Below are 17780 nucleotides of genomic sequence, written 5' to 3' on the forward strand. Positions count from 1 at the left end.
CAATTTCACGAAAATTAAAAAATATAACAATTTCAAAATACGGTCCAGAATGAACAATGCAGACATTCCTGGCTCTAAAATAACATTTTCTTTGTTCATCAGTCATGTCTCCAAGCTCCTCTGATATTACTCTTGCTTTCTATTTTGAATTTTTATTCAAACAAAAAATAGAAGATTTACTGTTATGCAGACTACTGCAATACTGTAATAATTGTATAAATAACATCAACCCATTCACGACTGCATATTAGAATGGCTAGTTCAACATTTATTGGATAATAACATCGTTTGTTTACTTTTGAACATTGGCAAAAATCAAACATTTCCCCTACTTTGAGCTCCATTTCCAGGTTCTTTTTATAGAAAAATCAATCAAAATCACCTCTATTTCTATAATATGTTTTCCATTCTATCAAATGAGACCAAGAAAACGAGAATACAACCATAAATACTATACGAAAATAGACCACAAAGTCGGCATTTTAATTAAAAAAAAAACGGTCGGTGTTTTTTTTCTCATTATGCACTGCGTGCTCCAGGATTTTTTTTATATGGTGCACACTGACCACACAGACCCATTCTCTCACATGTGGGTCTACCAGTTTTCTCCTGCTTGATTTGAAGCCGCTAGAATTTATGAGTATATATACGTCAAACACCGTACCTCGTAAGACATATATATACGACGTCGACAGTCAAAGGGTTAATTCCTCACTGTTAATGAAGATCAAGTCTAGCATGTTTTCATTTCTGGTAGGCTCTGTTATCTGTTCTTTCAGAGAAAATTTTTCAACTCTGGTATATGTAAGTTAGGCTCAGGTGCTTCCAGTTATTATGTCTGGGGCAATGCTGTTCTCTATCATTTCCATTAAACATCTGAAAGGCTGAAATCTCCAAGGAGGATAATATTTAGTGTAGAGTTTTCAATGTTTATAAGGCAATTATGTATGTCCATTGGCTGTTCCACTGAGTCATGTGTCATTATAGACTGTGGTTTTTACAAGGATAACCAAATTTTTGTTTTCCACTTTGTCTGAAAATGTGCTGCCACTAAATATGACTGATCCTTGAACAATATGGGGGTTAGGGGCACTGACCCCCCTCCGCTCAGTCAAAAATCGGTGTACAACTTTTGACTTCCAAAAACAACCACTAATACTGTTGACCAGAAGCCTTACTGATAACAAACAGATGATTAACACATTTTATATTTTGTATATTATTCATTTTTATTTTATTAACACATCAGCCATTTCCCACTAAAGTAAGGTGGCATGAAAAATAAAAACTTTCACCATCATTCACTCAATCACTGTCTTGCCAGAGGTGCACTTACATCACAGCTATAAAACTGCAACATTAACACCCCTCCTTCAGAGTGTGGGCACTGTACTTCCCATCTCCAGAACTCAAGTCCGGCCTGCCGGTTTCCCTGAATCTCTTCATAAACATCACCCAGCTCACACTCCAACAGCACATGAAGTGCTAAAAACTATTTGTCTCCATTAGCTCCTATCTAAGACACTCATGCCCCTCGCACACAAAACCTCTTTTACCCCCTCCCTCCAACCTTTCCTAGGCTGACCTCTACCCCACCTTCCCTCCACTACAAATTTATACACTCTCCAAGTTATTCTATTTTGTTCCATCTTTTCTACATGTCCAAACCACCTCAACAACCCCTCCTCAGCCCTCTGGATAATAGTTTTGGTAATCCCGAATCTCCTGATTTCCAAGCTACGAATTTTCTACATTATATTACATCACACTTCACCCTCAGACATGACATCTCCACTGCCTCCAGCCTTCTCCTTGTTAAATAACAAAAAAAGGCACAATGCCGTGACTGGAACGATACACAAATAACCCGCACATAGAAGAGAGGAGCTTACAAAACGTCGTTGTAAGCTCCTTTCTCCTTGTTGCTACATTCACCACCCATGCTTCACACCTATAAAACATCTAAGAGTGTTGGTATAACTATATTCTCATACATTACTCTCTTTGCTGCCAAGGACAAAGTTCTTTGTCTCCACAGATTCCTCAGTGCACAACTCGCCTTTTTTACCTCATCAATTCTACGATTCACCTCATCTTTCATAGATCCATCTGCTGACACGTCCACTCCCAAACATCTAAATACATTGACCTCCTTCATACTCTCTCCCTCCAATCTGATACCCAGTCTTCTGTTACCTAATTTTTTTTATCCTCATCACCTTACTCTTTCCTATATTCACTGTTAATTTTCTTCTTATATATACCCTATCAAACTCATCCACCAATCCCTGCAACTTCTCTCCAGAATCTCCCAAAAGCACAGTGTCATCAGCAAAGAGCAACTGTGACAACTCCCACTTTATGTTAAATTCTTTATCTTTTAACCCCAGACCTCTTGCCAACACTGGAGCATTAATTTCTCTTACAACCTCATCTATAAATATATTGAACAACCATGGTGACATCACACATCCTTGTCTAAGGCCTACTTTTACTGGGAAATAGTCTCCCTCTCTCCTACATACTCTAACCTGAGCCTCACTATCCTCATGAAAGCTTTTCACTGCTTTCAATAACCTACCTTCTATTCCACAGATTTGCAACATCTGCCACACTGCCCTCCTATCCATCCTGTCATACACCTTTTCCAAATCCATAAATGCCACAAAAACCTCTTTATCCTTATGTAGATACTGTTCACCTATGTGTTTCACTGTAAACACTTGGTGGACACACCCTCTACCCTTCCCAAAGCCTCCTTGTTCATCTGCTGTTCTACTCTCCGTCTTACTCTTAATTCTTTCAATGATAACTCACCCATACACTTTACCAGGTATACTCAACAGACTTATTCCCCTATAGCTTTTGCATTCTCTTTTGTTCCCTTGGCCTTTATACAAAGGAACTATGCATGCCAATCCCTAGATACCTTACCCTCTTCCATACATTAAATAAAAGCACCAACCACTCCAAAACTATATCCCCAACTGCTTTTAACATTACTATCTTCATCCCATCAATCCCAGTTGCTTTACCCCCTTTCATTCTACCCACTGCCTCACGAACTTTCCCTACACTCACAACTTGCTGCTCCTCACTCCTACAAGATGTTATCCCTCCTTGCCCTATGTACGAAATCACAACTTCCCTATCTTCATCAACATTTAACAATTCCTCAAAACATTCCTTCCATCTTTCCGATACCTCTAACTCTCCATTTTATAACTCTCCTCTTCTTTTATATTTATTTATTTATTTAGTAATTTGAGCATACATACAGATGTACAAAAATATACAGGTAAGAGCAGCATGCCAAAGCCACTTATATGCATAGCATTACGGGCTGGCTTAAAATTAACTTAAGATTAACTAAGCACAAATAAATTTGTTCCCTCATTCTGTATATGTATTATATACTGTATTCTTACAATAAGCTGGAGGAAAGAAAATGTTAAGAAAATTATAAGGAGGAAAAAATACATTTACAGAACTGTACTGAATTTATTGATACCGTAAAATTATGTCATCTGTTTACAAACTGCATCACCCGTCTGTCAGTACCTGCATCAATATTGTTTTACATAATACAAAACAATGTAGATGTAATATGTAATACTAACATTAGACATCAAAAATTAATTTTTTTTAACACATCAGTCATCTCCCATTAAGGCAGGCGGGTATAACAGGTATAACGATTCATGAATTGATAAAGCAGCAACAATGTGACTGCTTTATGGTAACCTAGTGTAACTGATAAGACTGATTCACAGTAGCCTAGACTATAATGCAAGAATCATTATAAAAATTTTATGACACACAGTATTACAGTCATATTTATAATGCAGTACTGGAAACATTAGTTACATTTTTTAAAAACCCACTTTCCTGTGATGATAGGGTGATACACAGTTTCTCCAATTACAAGAGAGAGGCATACTATGCTGTAATGTAATTCTTTGAAAGTAAAGTTGCAAAACAGTAAGAAAACTAATGTGTTATTAATTTTACATTAAATATCACTCACCTCATGCCAATGTAAGGATAGGCTATCTACTGCCATACATACAGTAGGACCCCCATATGTTCCAAGGACCTGCTGTGGATAGCAAAACTGCAGATACTAGCAAACCCTATAATTCCTATACATACCTATTTTAAGTTTAATGGATAAATTATGCACAATAAATAGAGAATTATAACTTTTTTACTGCTTCACTTAGGCTTTGAAGAACTGTTTTGTGTTTTCAGGTCAATATTATGCAAAATTCAGAGGTATCTTTGAGCCACAGTAAACCATGGATAACTGAAATCACGGGTACCAAATCAGTGGATACAGGGGTTCTACTGTACAAGTCCTACACACGATGTTCTAAATGATGATGATGATTATTGATGGTGGTGGTGGAAGCAGCAGTGATCGTGACACAAAAGTGTCTCATACAATAGTTATTAGATTTTCACATGAAGACACAACAGAAGTTTATTAACTGTATGACATGATGGTTACTTACTATAAATTCATTAACCCTTTCTGGGTCCAGATCCCTGATCTGAAAATTGCTCTCAGGGTCAAAGAATTTAAAAAAAGGGGAAAAGAAATCTTATGAAATGATAGATAATCTTTTTCCAAAGGTAATGACACCAACAGTATGAAATTTGATGGAAAACTTATGAAATTACGCTTCTGCAAAGACAGCGGTCTTGGCGATATTCACATACTGGCGATTTCGCCCACTGAGTCCTATTTTATACCAATTCCATTGTTACAGTCAACCAAACTCTTAGCTGTTTCACTAGTATGCTTTTCATTCTCACTGCCACCATGTGAGACCTTTACCCACTCTGCCTGAGGTATCCAAGCAAGTGAGCCCATCTCCTGTATTATCCCAGTGCTTAACAGAACAGGGAACAGCATAAGAGGGTACAAATAAAAATGGGAACTACGGCTACAGTTTACTTAATAACAAAGGGCGAGAATGCAACATATCCTGATGGAAAATTACACAATATAACATTTGACCTATGAGACTTATTACCAGGGGGTAGAGTAGATGTTATCAGTAACACGGACTTGTACTCACTCTTAATTCACCAACCAAATGACCCGAGATTCGCAATACGTGGTCCACTACACACGCAGCTGTCCAGGGCTCCCGCTCACCAAACCTGTCACCCTCCCCTCTCCCTCTCTGGTTGTTTCCTTGAGTTTAAATGGTCCTTAACCCTTTGACTGTTTACGCCGTATATATACATCTTATGCGCCACAGTTTCTGACGTATTTAAACGCGTAAATTCTAGTGGCTTCAAATCAAGCAGGAGAAAGCTGGAAGGCCCACATGTGAGAGAATGGGTCTGTGTGGTCAGTGTGCACCACATAAAAAAAAATCCTGCAGCATGCAGTGCATAATGAAAAAAAAAAATGACCGTTTTTTTAGATTAAAACGCCGGCTTTGAGGTGTATTTTCGTATAGTATTTATCGTTGTATTCTCGTTTTCATGGTCTCAGGTGATAAAATGGAAAACATTACAGAAACAGAGATGATTTTCATTACTTTCACGATGAAAACGACCTTGAAATTGAGCTCAAAGTAGCGGAAATGTTCGATTTTTACCAATGTTCAGGAGTAAGCCAATTACACCACACGTCCAATACACGTCAACTGAGGAGTCTAATATTCTTTCACTAGTGCACTGATATTATTTATACCATTTTTACAATAATGCAGTAGTCTGCATAACAGTAAATTTTGTAATTTTTTGTATGAATAAAAAACCAAAATAGAAAGCAATAGTAATATAACAGGGGCCTAGAGACGTGACTAATGAACAGAGGATATGTTATTTTAGTGCCAAGAATGTCTACACTGTTTATTCTGGACCCTATTTTGAAATTGGCATCTTTTTTAATTTGCATGAAATTGGCCAAATTGCCAGTTTCTGACCACTTTACTGGGTAGTTCAAATCGGTAAATGGGTAGTTTCTTGTACTCAACTGATAGAAAAAATGGAGTTCTAAAGAAATAGCTTTGAGTTTGGTCAACTGAAACAACAGAATTGGCCAAAAACAGGGCTCAAAGTCGGCGAAATTGCCGATGCGTATATGTCGCCGAGACCGCTAACTTTGCGGGAGCGTAATTCCCTGAGTTTTCAACCGAATTTCGTACTTTTGGTGTCATTACCATCGGGAAAAGATTCTTCATCATTTCATAAGAAAAAATAACTTTTTTTTCCAAAACTTTTGCAACATAGAATGACATTTTCAGAAAGGGTCTTGCGACAGTCAAAGGGTTACAGCACCCCCCCCCCCTTCCCCATAAGGCATAGAACACGTGTTACAACCTGACGCCAGTTCAAGAACAAAAGACCTGACTTAGGCCGAGAGGCGTGTCTGACAGCTATTTCCCAAGGCAAGGTGTGACAATTTACTGGAGTTAGGTCTCCCTTAGTGACCTCACAACCACTACATCACAACCCTTTCTGTGTCCAGACCCCTTATCTGAAAATTGCTCTCAGGGTCAAAGAATTTAAAAAAGAAGGGAAAAAAATCTTATGAAATGACAGAGAATCTTTTTCCAAAGGTAATGACACCAAAAGTATGAAATTTGATGGAAAACTTAAGAAATTACGCTTTTGCAAAGCGATATTCATATACTGGTCTTGGCGATATTCATATACTGGTGATTTTGCCCACTGAGTCCTATTTCATACCAATTCCATTGTTACAGTCAACCAAACTCTTAGCTATTTCACTAGTATGCTTTCCATTCTATTGACTGAGTAAAAGAAACCATCCATTTAACTATTTCAACTACCAAATAAAGTGATCAGAAATTGGTAATTAGGCCAATTTCATACAAAATTAAAAAATTCCTGGTTTAAAAATAGGGTCCAGAATAAACACTGTAAACATTCCTGGAACTAAAAAAAAATTCCTCTGTACATTAGTTATGCCTCCAGGTCTCTCCTATGTTACACTTGCTTTCAATTTTTAATTTTTATTCACACTAAAAATAGATTTACTGTTATGCAGACTAATGCATTAATGTAATGATTGTATAAATAATGTCAGCACATTCATGAACCAGTTGGATGCATACTGGACGAGTGATACAGTTTCTGCCTTCTGGAATAATGGCAAAAATCAAACATTTCTGCTACTTTGAGCTCAATTTCAAGCTACCTTCAGTCCTGAAAACAATCAAAATCATCTCTATTTCTGTAATATATCTTCCATTCTGTCAAATAATACCAAGAAACCAGGAATACAACCATAAAAGCCACCCAAAAATACACCACAAAGTTGCTATTTTAACCAAATACACAGTCAGTTTTTTCTCTATCATGCACTGAGTGGGGTATGAGTTTTTAATAATATGGTGCACATTCACCCCATAGACCCATTCTCTCATATCTCGGCCCAAATTTACCGCTCACTACTTAATTGAGTAAGCTAAGATTATGTATGTGTATAGTACAAACCTGAGCACTGACTTTGAAAGGGTTAAGTGGAAAGGATCATCATAAGCGGGGGTTGGTCTTGCTGTCTCGGGGTGGCAGAGCAAGAAGAGGCAGAGGAGGTGGAAGGGAGGGAAGGAGGCAGGCACACTCAATGTAACTTTACGGAAATACATCATAATTTCTGTCTGGCTTTTTTTCAAGAAACACGAGAGGTCACTTTTTACTATGATATGCAATTTACAGGAGAGACGAACTGCTCATTCAGAGATGATTAGCATCGCATGCTGTTTTAACCTTTTGACTGTTTCGGTCGTTTATCTGGAGTTTATCTGGAGTGAGTTCCGGGGGTCAACGCCCCCGCGGCCCGGTCTGTGACCAGGCCTCCTTAGGTCAGTGTCCCAGGATGCGACCCACACCAGTCGACTAACACCCAGGTACCCATTTTACTGATGGGGAACATAGACAACAGGTGGAAAGAAACACGTCCAATGTTTCTACTCTGGCTGGGAATCGAACCCAGGCCCTCACCGTGTGAAGCGAGAGCGTTAACCACCAGGCCACCAGAGCCCCTCCGTATATATACATCTTACAAGCCAGTATTTTTGATGTATTTATACTCCAAAATTCTAGCGGCTTCAAATCAAGTGGGAGAAAGCTGGTAGGCCCACATGTGAAAATAGGTCTGGAGAGAGTTTACCTGGAGAGAGTTTCGGGGGTCAACGCCCCCGCGGCCCGGTCTGTGACCAGGCCTCCTCAGTGTGCACAGTATAAAAAAATCCTGCAGCACACAGTGCATAATGAGGGAAAAAAAAAACGACCATGTTTTTGGATTAAAATGCCAACTTTGAGGTGTATTTTCATATCGTATTTATGGTTGTATTCTGGTTTTCTTGGTCTCATTTGATAGAATGGTAGACATATTACAGAAATAGGGATAATTTTGATTGGTTTCATGATGAAAAGGATCTTGAAATTGAGCTCAAAGTACTTGAAATGTTCGATTTTTGCCGTTCTAATACACAGTCATAAATGAGTTGCCATTATTTATACAACTATGACAATAATGCAGTAGTCTGCATAACAGTAAGTCTTCTATTTAATGTGTGAATAAAAATCCAAAATAGAAAGTAAGAGCAATATAAGAGGGGCCTGGAGGCATGACTGATGAAGAAAGAAAATGTTATTTTAGTGATAAAAACGTCTGCATTGTTCATCTTGACCCAATTTTGAAATTAGCATCTTTTTTAATTTGCTTGAAATTGGCCAAATTGACAATTTCTGACCACATTATTGGGTATTTGAAATCAGTAAATGGGTGGTTTCTTGTACTCAATCTACAGAACAAATGGAGTTCTAAAGAAACAGCTATCAGTTTGGTCGACTGGAACAATGGAGTTGACCGAAAATAGGGCTCAAAATGGGCGAAATCGCTAATGCGTAAATTTCGCCGAGATCACTAAATTTGCGAGAGCATAATTCCATAAATTTTCCATCAAATTTCGTACTTTTGGAGTCATTAACATCGGGAAAAGATTCTCTATCTTTTCTTAAGAATTTTTTTTTTCCTAAAATTTTGCAACACAGAGACTTTAGGATTTAGGGTCGCGACAGTCAAAGAGTTAAGCGGATACTCACAACACTTGAGCTCACTGCAATAGCAACAGGAGGTGGCTACAAAATTATTACAGTAGTACAGTATGTATTACAGGTAATTTTATGCAGTTATGATTTAATATTGCATCTTTACATTTCTTTACATTTCTCTCAACTGTGAATGGCATCAGGTATGATCAGTAAGTGTTTGTGTGAATAAATTGATAAATTTTAATGTTTTATAATGGATTTGTGTATATTTTATGGTAGTAATAATAAAATAGATCAGTGTCTACATATATTTTATGAATTCATGACATACATAACTTTTTCTTAATTTTTTTATAATTCTAGGATACGCAGTTCGTCTGCAAGTTTTATCAAATTGTCGCAAATCTCCAGAAAACTTTCCAATGTATTGAAAAAATCCACTTATAAGTGAACCCGTGCAGTTCAAACCCATGCTGCTCAAGGGCCAACTGTTTATAACACTTACATCATCTTTAACATACATGAACATCCTCACTCCCCAAGCAAGGAAAAGGACCTAGTAACATTTACTGAACTTCTGTTGATTGTGGAGCAATGTCTGACAAATAAAAGAGAAACACAATCATTTTTTTTTTAGAAAATCAATGAACACCATCTTTAAGAAATCCAAGACTCACCAGAGACAGGTCGGGGGTTATTAGCTGCCCTCTCTACACGCTGTGCATTCTGCATTGCGGTCTTACGTGCTGCCACCTCATTTGCTTTCCCTGGTTTTGCTGCTGTTGCAGAAGGAACAGCTGTTCCATACTTAGCCTGAAATTGTTTTCATGTCAACAAATACAATTACAATCATTAATATTATAATTTAATTTCCTGGACTTAGAACAGAGTAATATATGAAGATAAACAGTGTTGCTACCTCATTAGCTTTCCCTGGTTTTCCAGTAGTTGCAGAGGGCTTCGATGATCCACACTTTGCCTGAAAATGAGTTGCCACCAAATATATTGGCAATCAACATCGTAATTTTATAGCCTGGAAATAGAATAGTAATACTGTACATGGGAGATTAAATTTATAGTAACTATTGACCAAATACATGTACATGCTCAGAGCTCCAAAAGTGTCATTAGATTTGGACTACTACTGCTACAACAATTATTATTTTTTTTTTCAACAGTCGGCCCCCTCCCACCAAGGCAAGGTGACCCAAAAAGAAAGAAAATCCCCAAAAAGAAAATACTTTCATCATCATTCAACTCTCACCTCACTCATACATAATCACTGTCTTTGCAGAGGCACCCAGATGCAACAGTTTAGAAGCATATATAACATACCCCTCCAAAGTGCCAATATCCCAAACCCCCTTCCAGTACTCAAGTCCGGCTATATAAAAAAAACGGTGTCCCTGAATCTCTTCACTACATATTACCCTGCTCACACTCCAACAGCTCGTCAGGTCCCAAAACCCATTTGTCTAAATTCACTCCTATTTAACACACTCACACAGGCTTGCTGGAAGTCCAAGCCCCTTGCCCACAAAACCTCCTTTACCCCCTCCCTTCAACCTTTTCGAGGACGGCTCCTACCCCACTTTCCTTTCCCTACAGATTTATAAGCTCACCAAGTCATTCTACTTTTATCCATTCTCTCTAAATGACCAAACCACCTCAACAACCCTTCTTCAGCCCTCTGCCTAATACTTTTAGTAACTCCACACCACCACCTAATTTCCACACCCCAAATTCTCTGCATAATATTTACACCACACATTGCCCTTAGACAGGACATCTCCACTGCCTCCAGCAGACTTTTCGCTGCAGCATTTGCAACCCAAGCTTCACACCAAAATAAGTGTTGGTACCACTATACTACTTATGTACATTCCCTTCTTTGCCTCCATAGATAACGTTTTTTTTGTCTCCACAGATAACTATGCACCACTCACCTTTTTTTCTTCATCAATTCTATGGTTAACCTCAAGCTTCATAAACCCATCTGCTGACACAGCAACTCCACTCATCCACAACTCTCTTACCAAACCAGTGCTTTCCTATATCCTTCCCGAATCTGAACTTTTCCAAATTGAAGCCATTTCTGCGAGTCCTGTCTTGGCTGGATATTTTCAGCACGCTATTTACATCCCCTTTATTTATTCCTGTTTTCCATTTATACACCTCAATCATATCCCCCCCAACTCTACGCCTTTCTAGAGAGTGCAGATTCAGGGCCCTCAGTCTATCCTCATAGGGAAGATTGTTATATTATTTTTTTTTTATTATCACACTGGCCGATTCCCACCAAGGCAGGGTGGCCCGAAAAAGAAAAACTTTCACCATCATTCACTCCATCACTGTCTTGCCAGAAGGGTGCTTTACACTACAGTTTTTAAACTGCAACATTCAGAGTACAGGCACTGTACTTCCCATCTCTAGGACTCAAGTCCGGCCTTCCGGTTTCCCTGAACCCCTTCATAAATGTTACTTTGCTCACACTCCAACAGCACGTCCGGTATTAAAAACCATTTGTCTCCATTCACTCCTATCAAACACGCTCACGCATGCCTGCTGGAAGTCCAAGCCCCTCGCACACAAAACCTCCTTTACCCCCTCCCTCCAACCTTTCCTAGGCCGACCCCTACCCCGCCTTCCTTCCACTACAGACTGATACACTCTTGAAGTCACACTGTTTCGCTCCATTCTCTCTACATGTCCGAACCACCTCAACAACCCTTCCTCAGCCCTCTGGACAACAGTTTTGGTAATCCCACACCTCCTCCTAACTTCCAAACTACGAATTCTCTGCATTATATTCACACCACACATTGCCCTCAGACATGACATCTCCACTGCCTCCAGCCTTCTCCTCGCTGCAACATTCATCACCCATGCTTCACACCCATATAAGAGTGTTGGTAAAACTATACTCTCATACATACCCCTCTTTGCCTCCAAGGACAAAGTTATTTGTCTCCACAGACATCTAAGTGCACCACTCACCCTTTTCCCCTCATCAATTCTATGATTCACCTCATCCTTCATAGACCCATCCGCTGACACGTCCACTCCCAAATATCTGAATACATTCACCTCCTCCATACTCTCTCCCTCCGATCTGATATCCAATCTTTCATCACCTAATCTTTTTGTTATCCTCATAACCTTACTCTTTCCTGTATTCACTTTTAATTTTCTTCTTTTGCACACCCTACCAAATTCATCCACCAATCTCTGCAACTTCTCTTCAGAATCTCCCAAGAGCACAGTGTCATCAGCAAAGAGCAACTGTGACAACTCCCACTTTACGTGTGACTCTTCATCTTTTAACTCCACGCCTCTTGCCAAGACCCTCGCATTTACTTCTCTTACAACCCCATCTATAAATATATTAAACAACCACGGTGACATCACACATCCTTGTCTAAGGCCTACTTTTACTGGGAAATAATTTCCCTCTTTCCTACATACTCTAACTTGAGCCTCACTATCCTCGTAAAAACTCTTCACTGCTTTCAGTAACCTACCTCCTACACCATACACCTGCAACATCTGCCACATTGCCCCCCTATCCACCCTGTCATACACCTTTTCCAAATCCATAAATGCCACAAAGACCTCTTTAGCCTTATCTAAATACTGTTCACTTTTATGTTTCACGGTAAACACCTGGTCCACACACCCCCTACCTTTCCTAAAGCCTCCTTGTTCATCTGCTATCCTATTCTCCGTCTTACTCTTAATTCTTTCAATAATAACTCTACCATACACTTTACCAGGTATACTCAACAGACTTATCCCCCTATAATTTTTGCACTCTCTTTTATCCCCTTTGCCTTTATACAAAGGAACTATGCATGCTCTCTGCCAATCCCTAGGTACCTTACCCTCTTCCATACATTTATTAAATAATTGCACCAACCACTCCAAAACTATATCCCCACCTGCTTTTAACATTTCTGTCTTTATCCCATCAATCCCGGCTGCCTTACCCCCTTTCATTTTACCTACTGCCTCACGAACTTCCCCCACACTCACAACTGGCTTTTCCTCACTCCTACAAGATATTATTCCTCCTTGCCCTATACACGAAATCACAGCTTCCCTATCTTCATCAACATTTAACAATTCCTCAAAATATTCCCTCCATCTTCCCAATACCTCTAACTCTCCATTTAATAACTCTCCTCAACTATTTTTAACTGACAAATCCATTTGTTCTCTAGGCTTTCTTAACTTGTTAATCTCACTCCAAAACTTTTTCTTATTTTCAACAAAATTTGTTGATAACGTCTCACCCACTCTCTCATTTGCTCTCTTTTTACATTCCTTCACCACTCTCTTAACCTCTCTCTTTTTCTCCATATACTCTTCCCTCCTTGCATCACTTCTACTTTGTAAAAACTTCTCATATGCTAACTTTTTCTCCCTTACTACTCTCTTTACATCATCATTCCACTAATCGTTCCTCTTCCCTCCTGCACCCACTTTCCTGTAACCACAAACTTCTGCTGAACACTAACACTACATTTTTAAACCTACCCCATACCTCTTCGACCCCATTGCCTATGCTCTCATTAGCCCATCTATCCTCCAATAGCTGTTTATATCTTACCCTAACTGCCTCCTCTTTTAGTTTATAAACCTTCACCTCTCTCTTCCCTGATGCTTCTATTCTCCTTGTATCCCATCTACCTTTTACTCTCAGTGTAGCTACAACTAGAAAGTGATCTGATATATCTGTGGCCCCTCTATAAACATGTACATCCTGAAGTCTACTCAACAGTCTTTTATCTACCAATACATAATCCAACAAACTACTGTCATTTTGCCCTACATCATATCTTGTATACTTATTTATCCTCTTTTTCTTAAAATATGTATTACCTATAACTAAACCCCTTTCTATACAAAGTTCAATCAAAGGGCTCCCATTATCATTTACACCTGGCACCCCAAACTTACCTACCACACCCTTTCTAAAATTTTCTCCTACTTTAGCATTCAGGTCCCCTACCACAATTACTCTCTCACTTGGTTCAAAGGCTCCTATACATTCACTTAACATCTCCCAAAATCTCTCTCTCTCCTCTGCATTCCTCTCTTCTCCAGGTGCATACACGCTTATTATGACCCACTTTTCGCATCCAACCTTTACTTTAATCCACATAATGCTTGAATTTACACAGTCATATTCTCTTTTCTCCTTCCATAACTGATCATTCAACATTACTGCTACCCCTTCCCTTGCTCTAACTCTCTCAGATACTCCAGATTTAATCCCATTTATTTCCCCCCACCGAAACTCCCCTACCCCCTTCAGCTTTGTTTCGCTTAGGGCCAGGACATCCAACTTCTTTTCATTCATAACATCAGCAATCATCTGTTTCTTGTCATCTGCACTACATCCACGCACATTTAAGCATCCCAGTTTTATAAAGTTTTTCTTCTTCTCTTTTTTAGTAAATGTCTACAGGAGAAGGGGTTACTAGCCCATTGCTCCCGGCATTTTAGTCGCCTCATATGACACGCATGGCTTACGGACGAAAGATTCTTTTCCACTTCCCCATGGACAATAGAAGAAATAAAGAAGAACAAGAGTTATTTAGAAAAAGGAGAAAAACCTAGATGTATGTATATATATATGCATGTGCGTGTCTGTGAAGTGTGACCAAAGTGTAAGTAGGAGTAGCAAGATATCCCTGTTATCTAGCGTGTTTATGAGACAGAAAAAGAAACCAGCAATCCTACCGTCATGCAAAACAGTTACAGGTTTCTGTTTCACAGTCATCTGGCAGGACGGTAGTACTTCCCTGGGTGGTTGCTGTCTACCAACCCATGTATCAGAAATCTTCCTTATGAGGATAGACTGAGGGCCCTGAATCTGCACTCTCTAGAAAGGCATAGAATTAGGGGGGATATGATTGAGGTGTATAAATGGAAAACAGGAATAAATAAAGGGGATGTAAATAGCATGCTGAAAATATCCAGCCAAGACAGGACTCACAGCAATGGCTTCAAGATGGAAAAGTTCAGATTCAGGAAGGATATAGGAAAGCACTGGTTTGGTAATAGAGTTGTGGACGAGTGGAACAAACTCCCGAGTACCGTCATAGATGCTAAGACGTTGTGTAGTTTTAAAAATAGGTTGGATAAATACATGGGTGGGTGTGAATTGGACCTGACTAGCTTTGGCTACCAGGTCTGGTGCCATGCTCCTTCCTTAAGTGGAAGTGACCTGACTAGTTGGTCATTGTTCTCGGCCGGGGGGGGGGGGGGGGGCAGGGGTGAGTAGGCCTGTTACAGTGTTCCTTCTTTTTTATGTTCTTAAATATCTGAAGGGGCTAGTAACCCCTTCTCCTGTACATATTACTAAATTTGAAAGGAGAAACTTTCATTTTTCCTTTTGGGCCACCCCACCTCGGTGGGATATGGCTGGTACGTTGAAAGTAGTAGTAGTAGTAGTAGTAGTAGTAGTAGTAGTAGTAGTAAGGAGTGTATGGTATATGCATTTTATCACTATGGAGCTTTAAGCATCGCCATAGTATATTATGTGTGGGTTGGGGTGGTCAGGAGGGCTACCACATCTAACTTCTTATAGTAAATGCCACTCACCTTTTGCCCTACATTAAGACTACAAATATTTTGAGGTAAATAATGAGTGTACTGTGTGTGTATTTTACTTTTTATTGTTTTTTAATGCCTAGTTCTATTGCTAACTTAATATATGTTAGTGTCAACTCGTTATCTGGCATTTATATGCATTTATAAGTGGAAAAAATGGTGTTCTGCTTTTCGACGAGGTCTGCTTTCCGGCAGTAGCCTGGAACCTAACCTGCCATATAAGTGGGGCCCTACTGTACTTTCATTACGTGCTATATCAGACCTTGTATACTTATTTATCCTCTTTTTCATAAAATATGTATTACTTATTACCAAACCTCTTTCTACACATAGCTCAATTAAAGGCTGCCCCTTTTCATTTACCCTTGGCATCCCAAATTTACCTACTACTTCCTGCACAACATTTTTCCTCAATTTAGCATTGAGATCCCCAACCACAAGTACTCTCTCACTTGGTTCAAAACTCCCCATGCACTCACTCAACATTTCCCAAAGTCTCTCTCTCTCATCTACACTTCTCTCTTCTCTAGGTGTATAAATGCCTACTATAACCCACTTTTCACATCCAACCCTTATTTTACACCACATAATCCTTGAATTTATACATTTATATTCCCTCTTTTCCTGCCATAACTTATATCCTTCAACATTATTGCTACTACTCCTTTAACTAACTTATTTGAAACCTTTGACCTAATCCCATTTATTTCTCTCCCACCCACTTCAGCTTTGTTTCACTTAAGGCCAGGACATCCAGCTTCTTCTCATTCATAACATCCACAATCATCTCTTTCTTATCATTCAAACATCCACAAACATTCAAACATCCCACTTTGATGGTTTTCTTCTTTTTCTTTTTAGTAAGCTATACGGGAAAAGGGGTTATTAGCCCACTGCTCCTAGGAAAGACTCTTATTCCATTTCCCCATGGATATGAAAGGAAAAGCAATAGGAACAAGAGCTATTAAGATAAAATCAAAGAAAACTCAGATGAGTGTGTATACAATAAATGCGTACATGTATGTGTAGTGTGACCTGATGTACCTGAAATCTTGCATGTTTATAAGACAGAAAAAATTCACCAGCAATCCTACCATCATGTAAAACATATACAGGCTTCCTTTTTACACTCGCTTGGTAGGCCGGTACTACCTCCACGAATGTCTGCTGTCTACCAACCTACTATCTACTATTATTATTGTTAACCCTTAGACTGTTTCAGTCGTATATATATGTTTTACAAGTCAATGTGTTTGACGTATATACACTCAAAAATTCTAGCGGCTTCACATCAAGCAGATGAAAGCTAGTAGGCCCACACGTGAGAAAATGGGTCTGTGTGGTCAGTGTGCACAGTATAAAAAAATCCTGCAGCACGCACTGCATGAGAAAAAAAAAAACTCACTAATTTTGGATTAAAATGCCGACTTTGAGGTGTATTTTCGTACAGTTTTTATGGTTGCAATCTCATTTTCCTAGTCCCATTTGATAGAATGGAAAACATATTATAGAAATAGAGATGATTTTGATTGGTTTTACTATGAAAAGGACCTTGAAATGGAGCTCAAAGTAGGGAAAATGTTTGATTTTTGCTGATGCTCAAGAGTAAACAAATGATATCACTGTCCAATGTCAAACTAGCCATTCTAATATGCAGTCATTAATGGGTTGACATTATTTATACAATTATTACAATACTGCAGTAGTCTGCATAACAGCAAATATCCTATTTTTTTGTTTGAATAAAAATTCAAAATAGAAAGCAAGAGTAATATCAGAGGGGCCTGGAGAAGTGACTGATGAACAAAGAAAATGTTATTTTAGAGCCAGGAATGTCTGCATTGTTCATTCTGGACCCTATTTTGAAATTGGCATATTTTTAATTCGCGTGAAATAGGCCAAATTGCCAATTTCTGACCACTTTATTGGGTAGTTGAAATCAGTAAATGGGAAGTTTCTTGTACTCAATCTATAGAACAAATGGAGTCCTAAAGAAATAGCTATGAGTTTGGTCAACTGCAACAATGGAATTAGGCGAAAATAGGGCTCAAAGTGGGCGAAATCGCCGATTCGTAAATATTGCCGAGGTCGCTATCTTCGCGAGAGCGTAAATCCAT

The 17780-nt window shown here is 38.9% G+C and overlaps 1 protein-coding gene across 14 annotated transcripts in view; it reads right to left on the reverse strand.

Moving 5' to 3' along the window:
• Positions 1 to 17780, reverse strand: part of LOC128703787 (transcription elongation factor B polypeptide 3) — a 173183-nt gene that overhangs the window by 32141 nt on the left and 123262 nt on the right. For 13 of the 14 annotated variants that reach the window (XM_070086944.1, XM_070086942.1, XM_070086949.1 and 10 more), the window contains 2 exons: positions 9965 to 10024; positions 9723 to 9858 (listed from right to left, as the gene is read on the reverse strand). In XM_070086944.1, coding sequence (XP_069943045.1) covers positions 9723 to 9858; positions 9965 to 10024 — 196 coding nt within the window. The remainder of the gene's footprint in view (positions 1 to 9722; positions 9859 to 9964; positions 10025 to 17780) is intronic. The other variant, XM_070086947.1, reaches the window with a different exon arrangement.

Source organism: Cherax quadricarinatus, chromosome 20 (genome assembly GCF_038502225.1).
Source record: "Cherax quadricarinatus isolate ZL_2023a chromosome 20, ASM3850222v1, whole genome shotgun sequence".
Lineage (NCBI taxonomy): Eukaryota > Metazoa > Arthropoda > Malacostraca > Decapoda > Parastacidae > Cherax > Cherax quadricarinatus.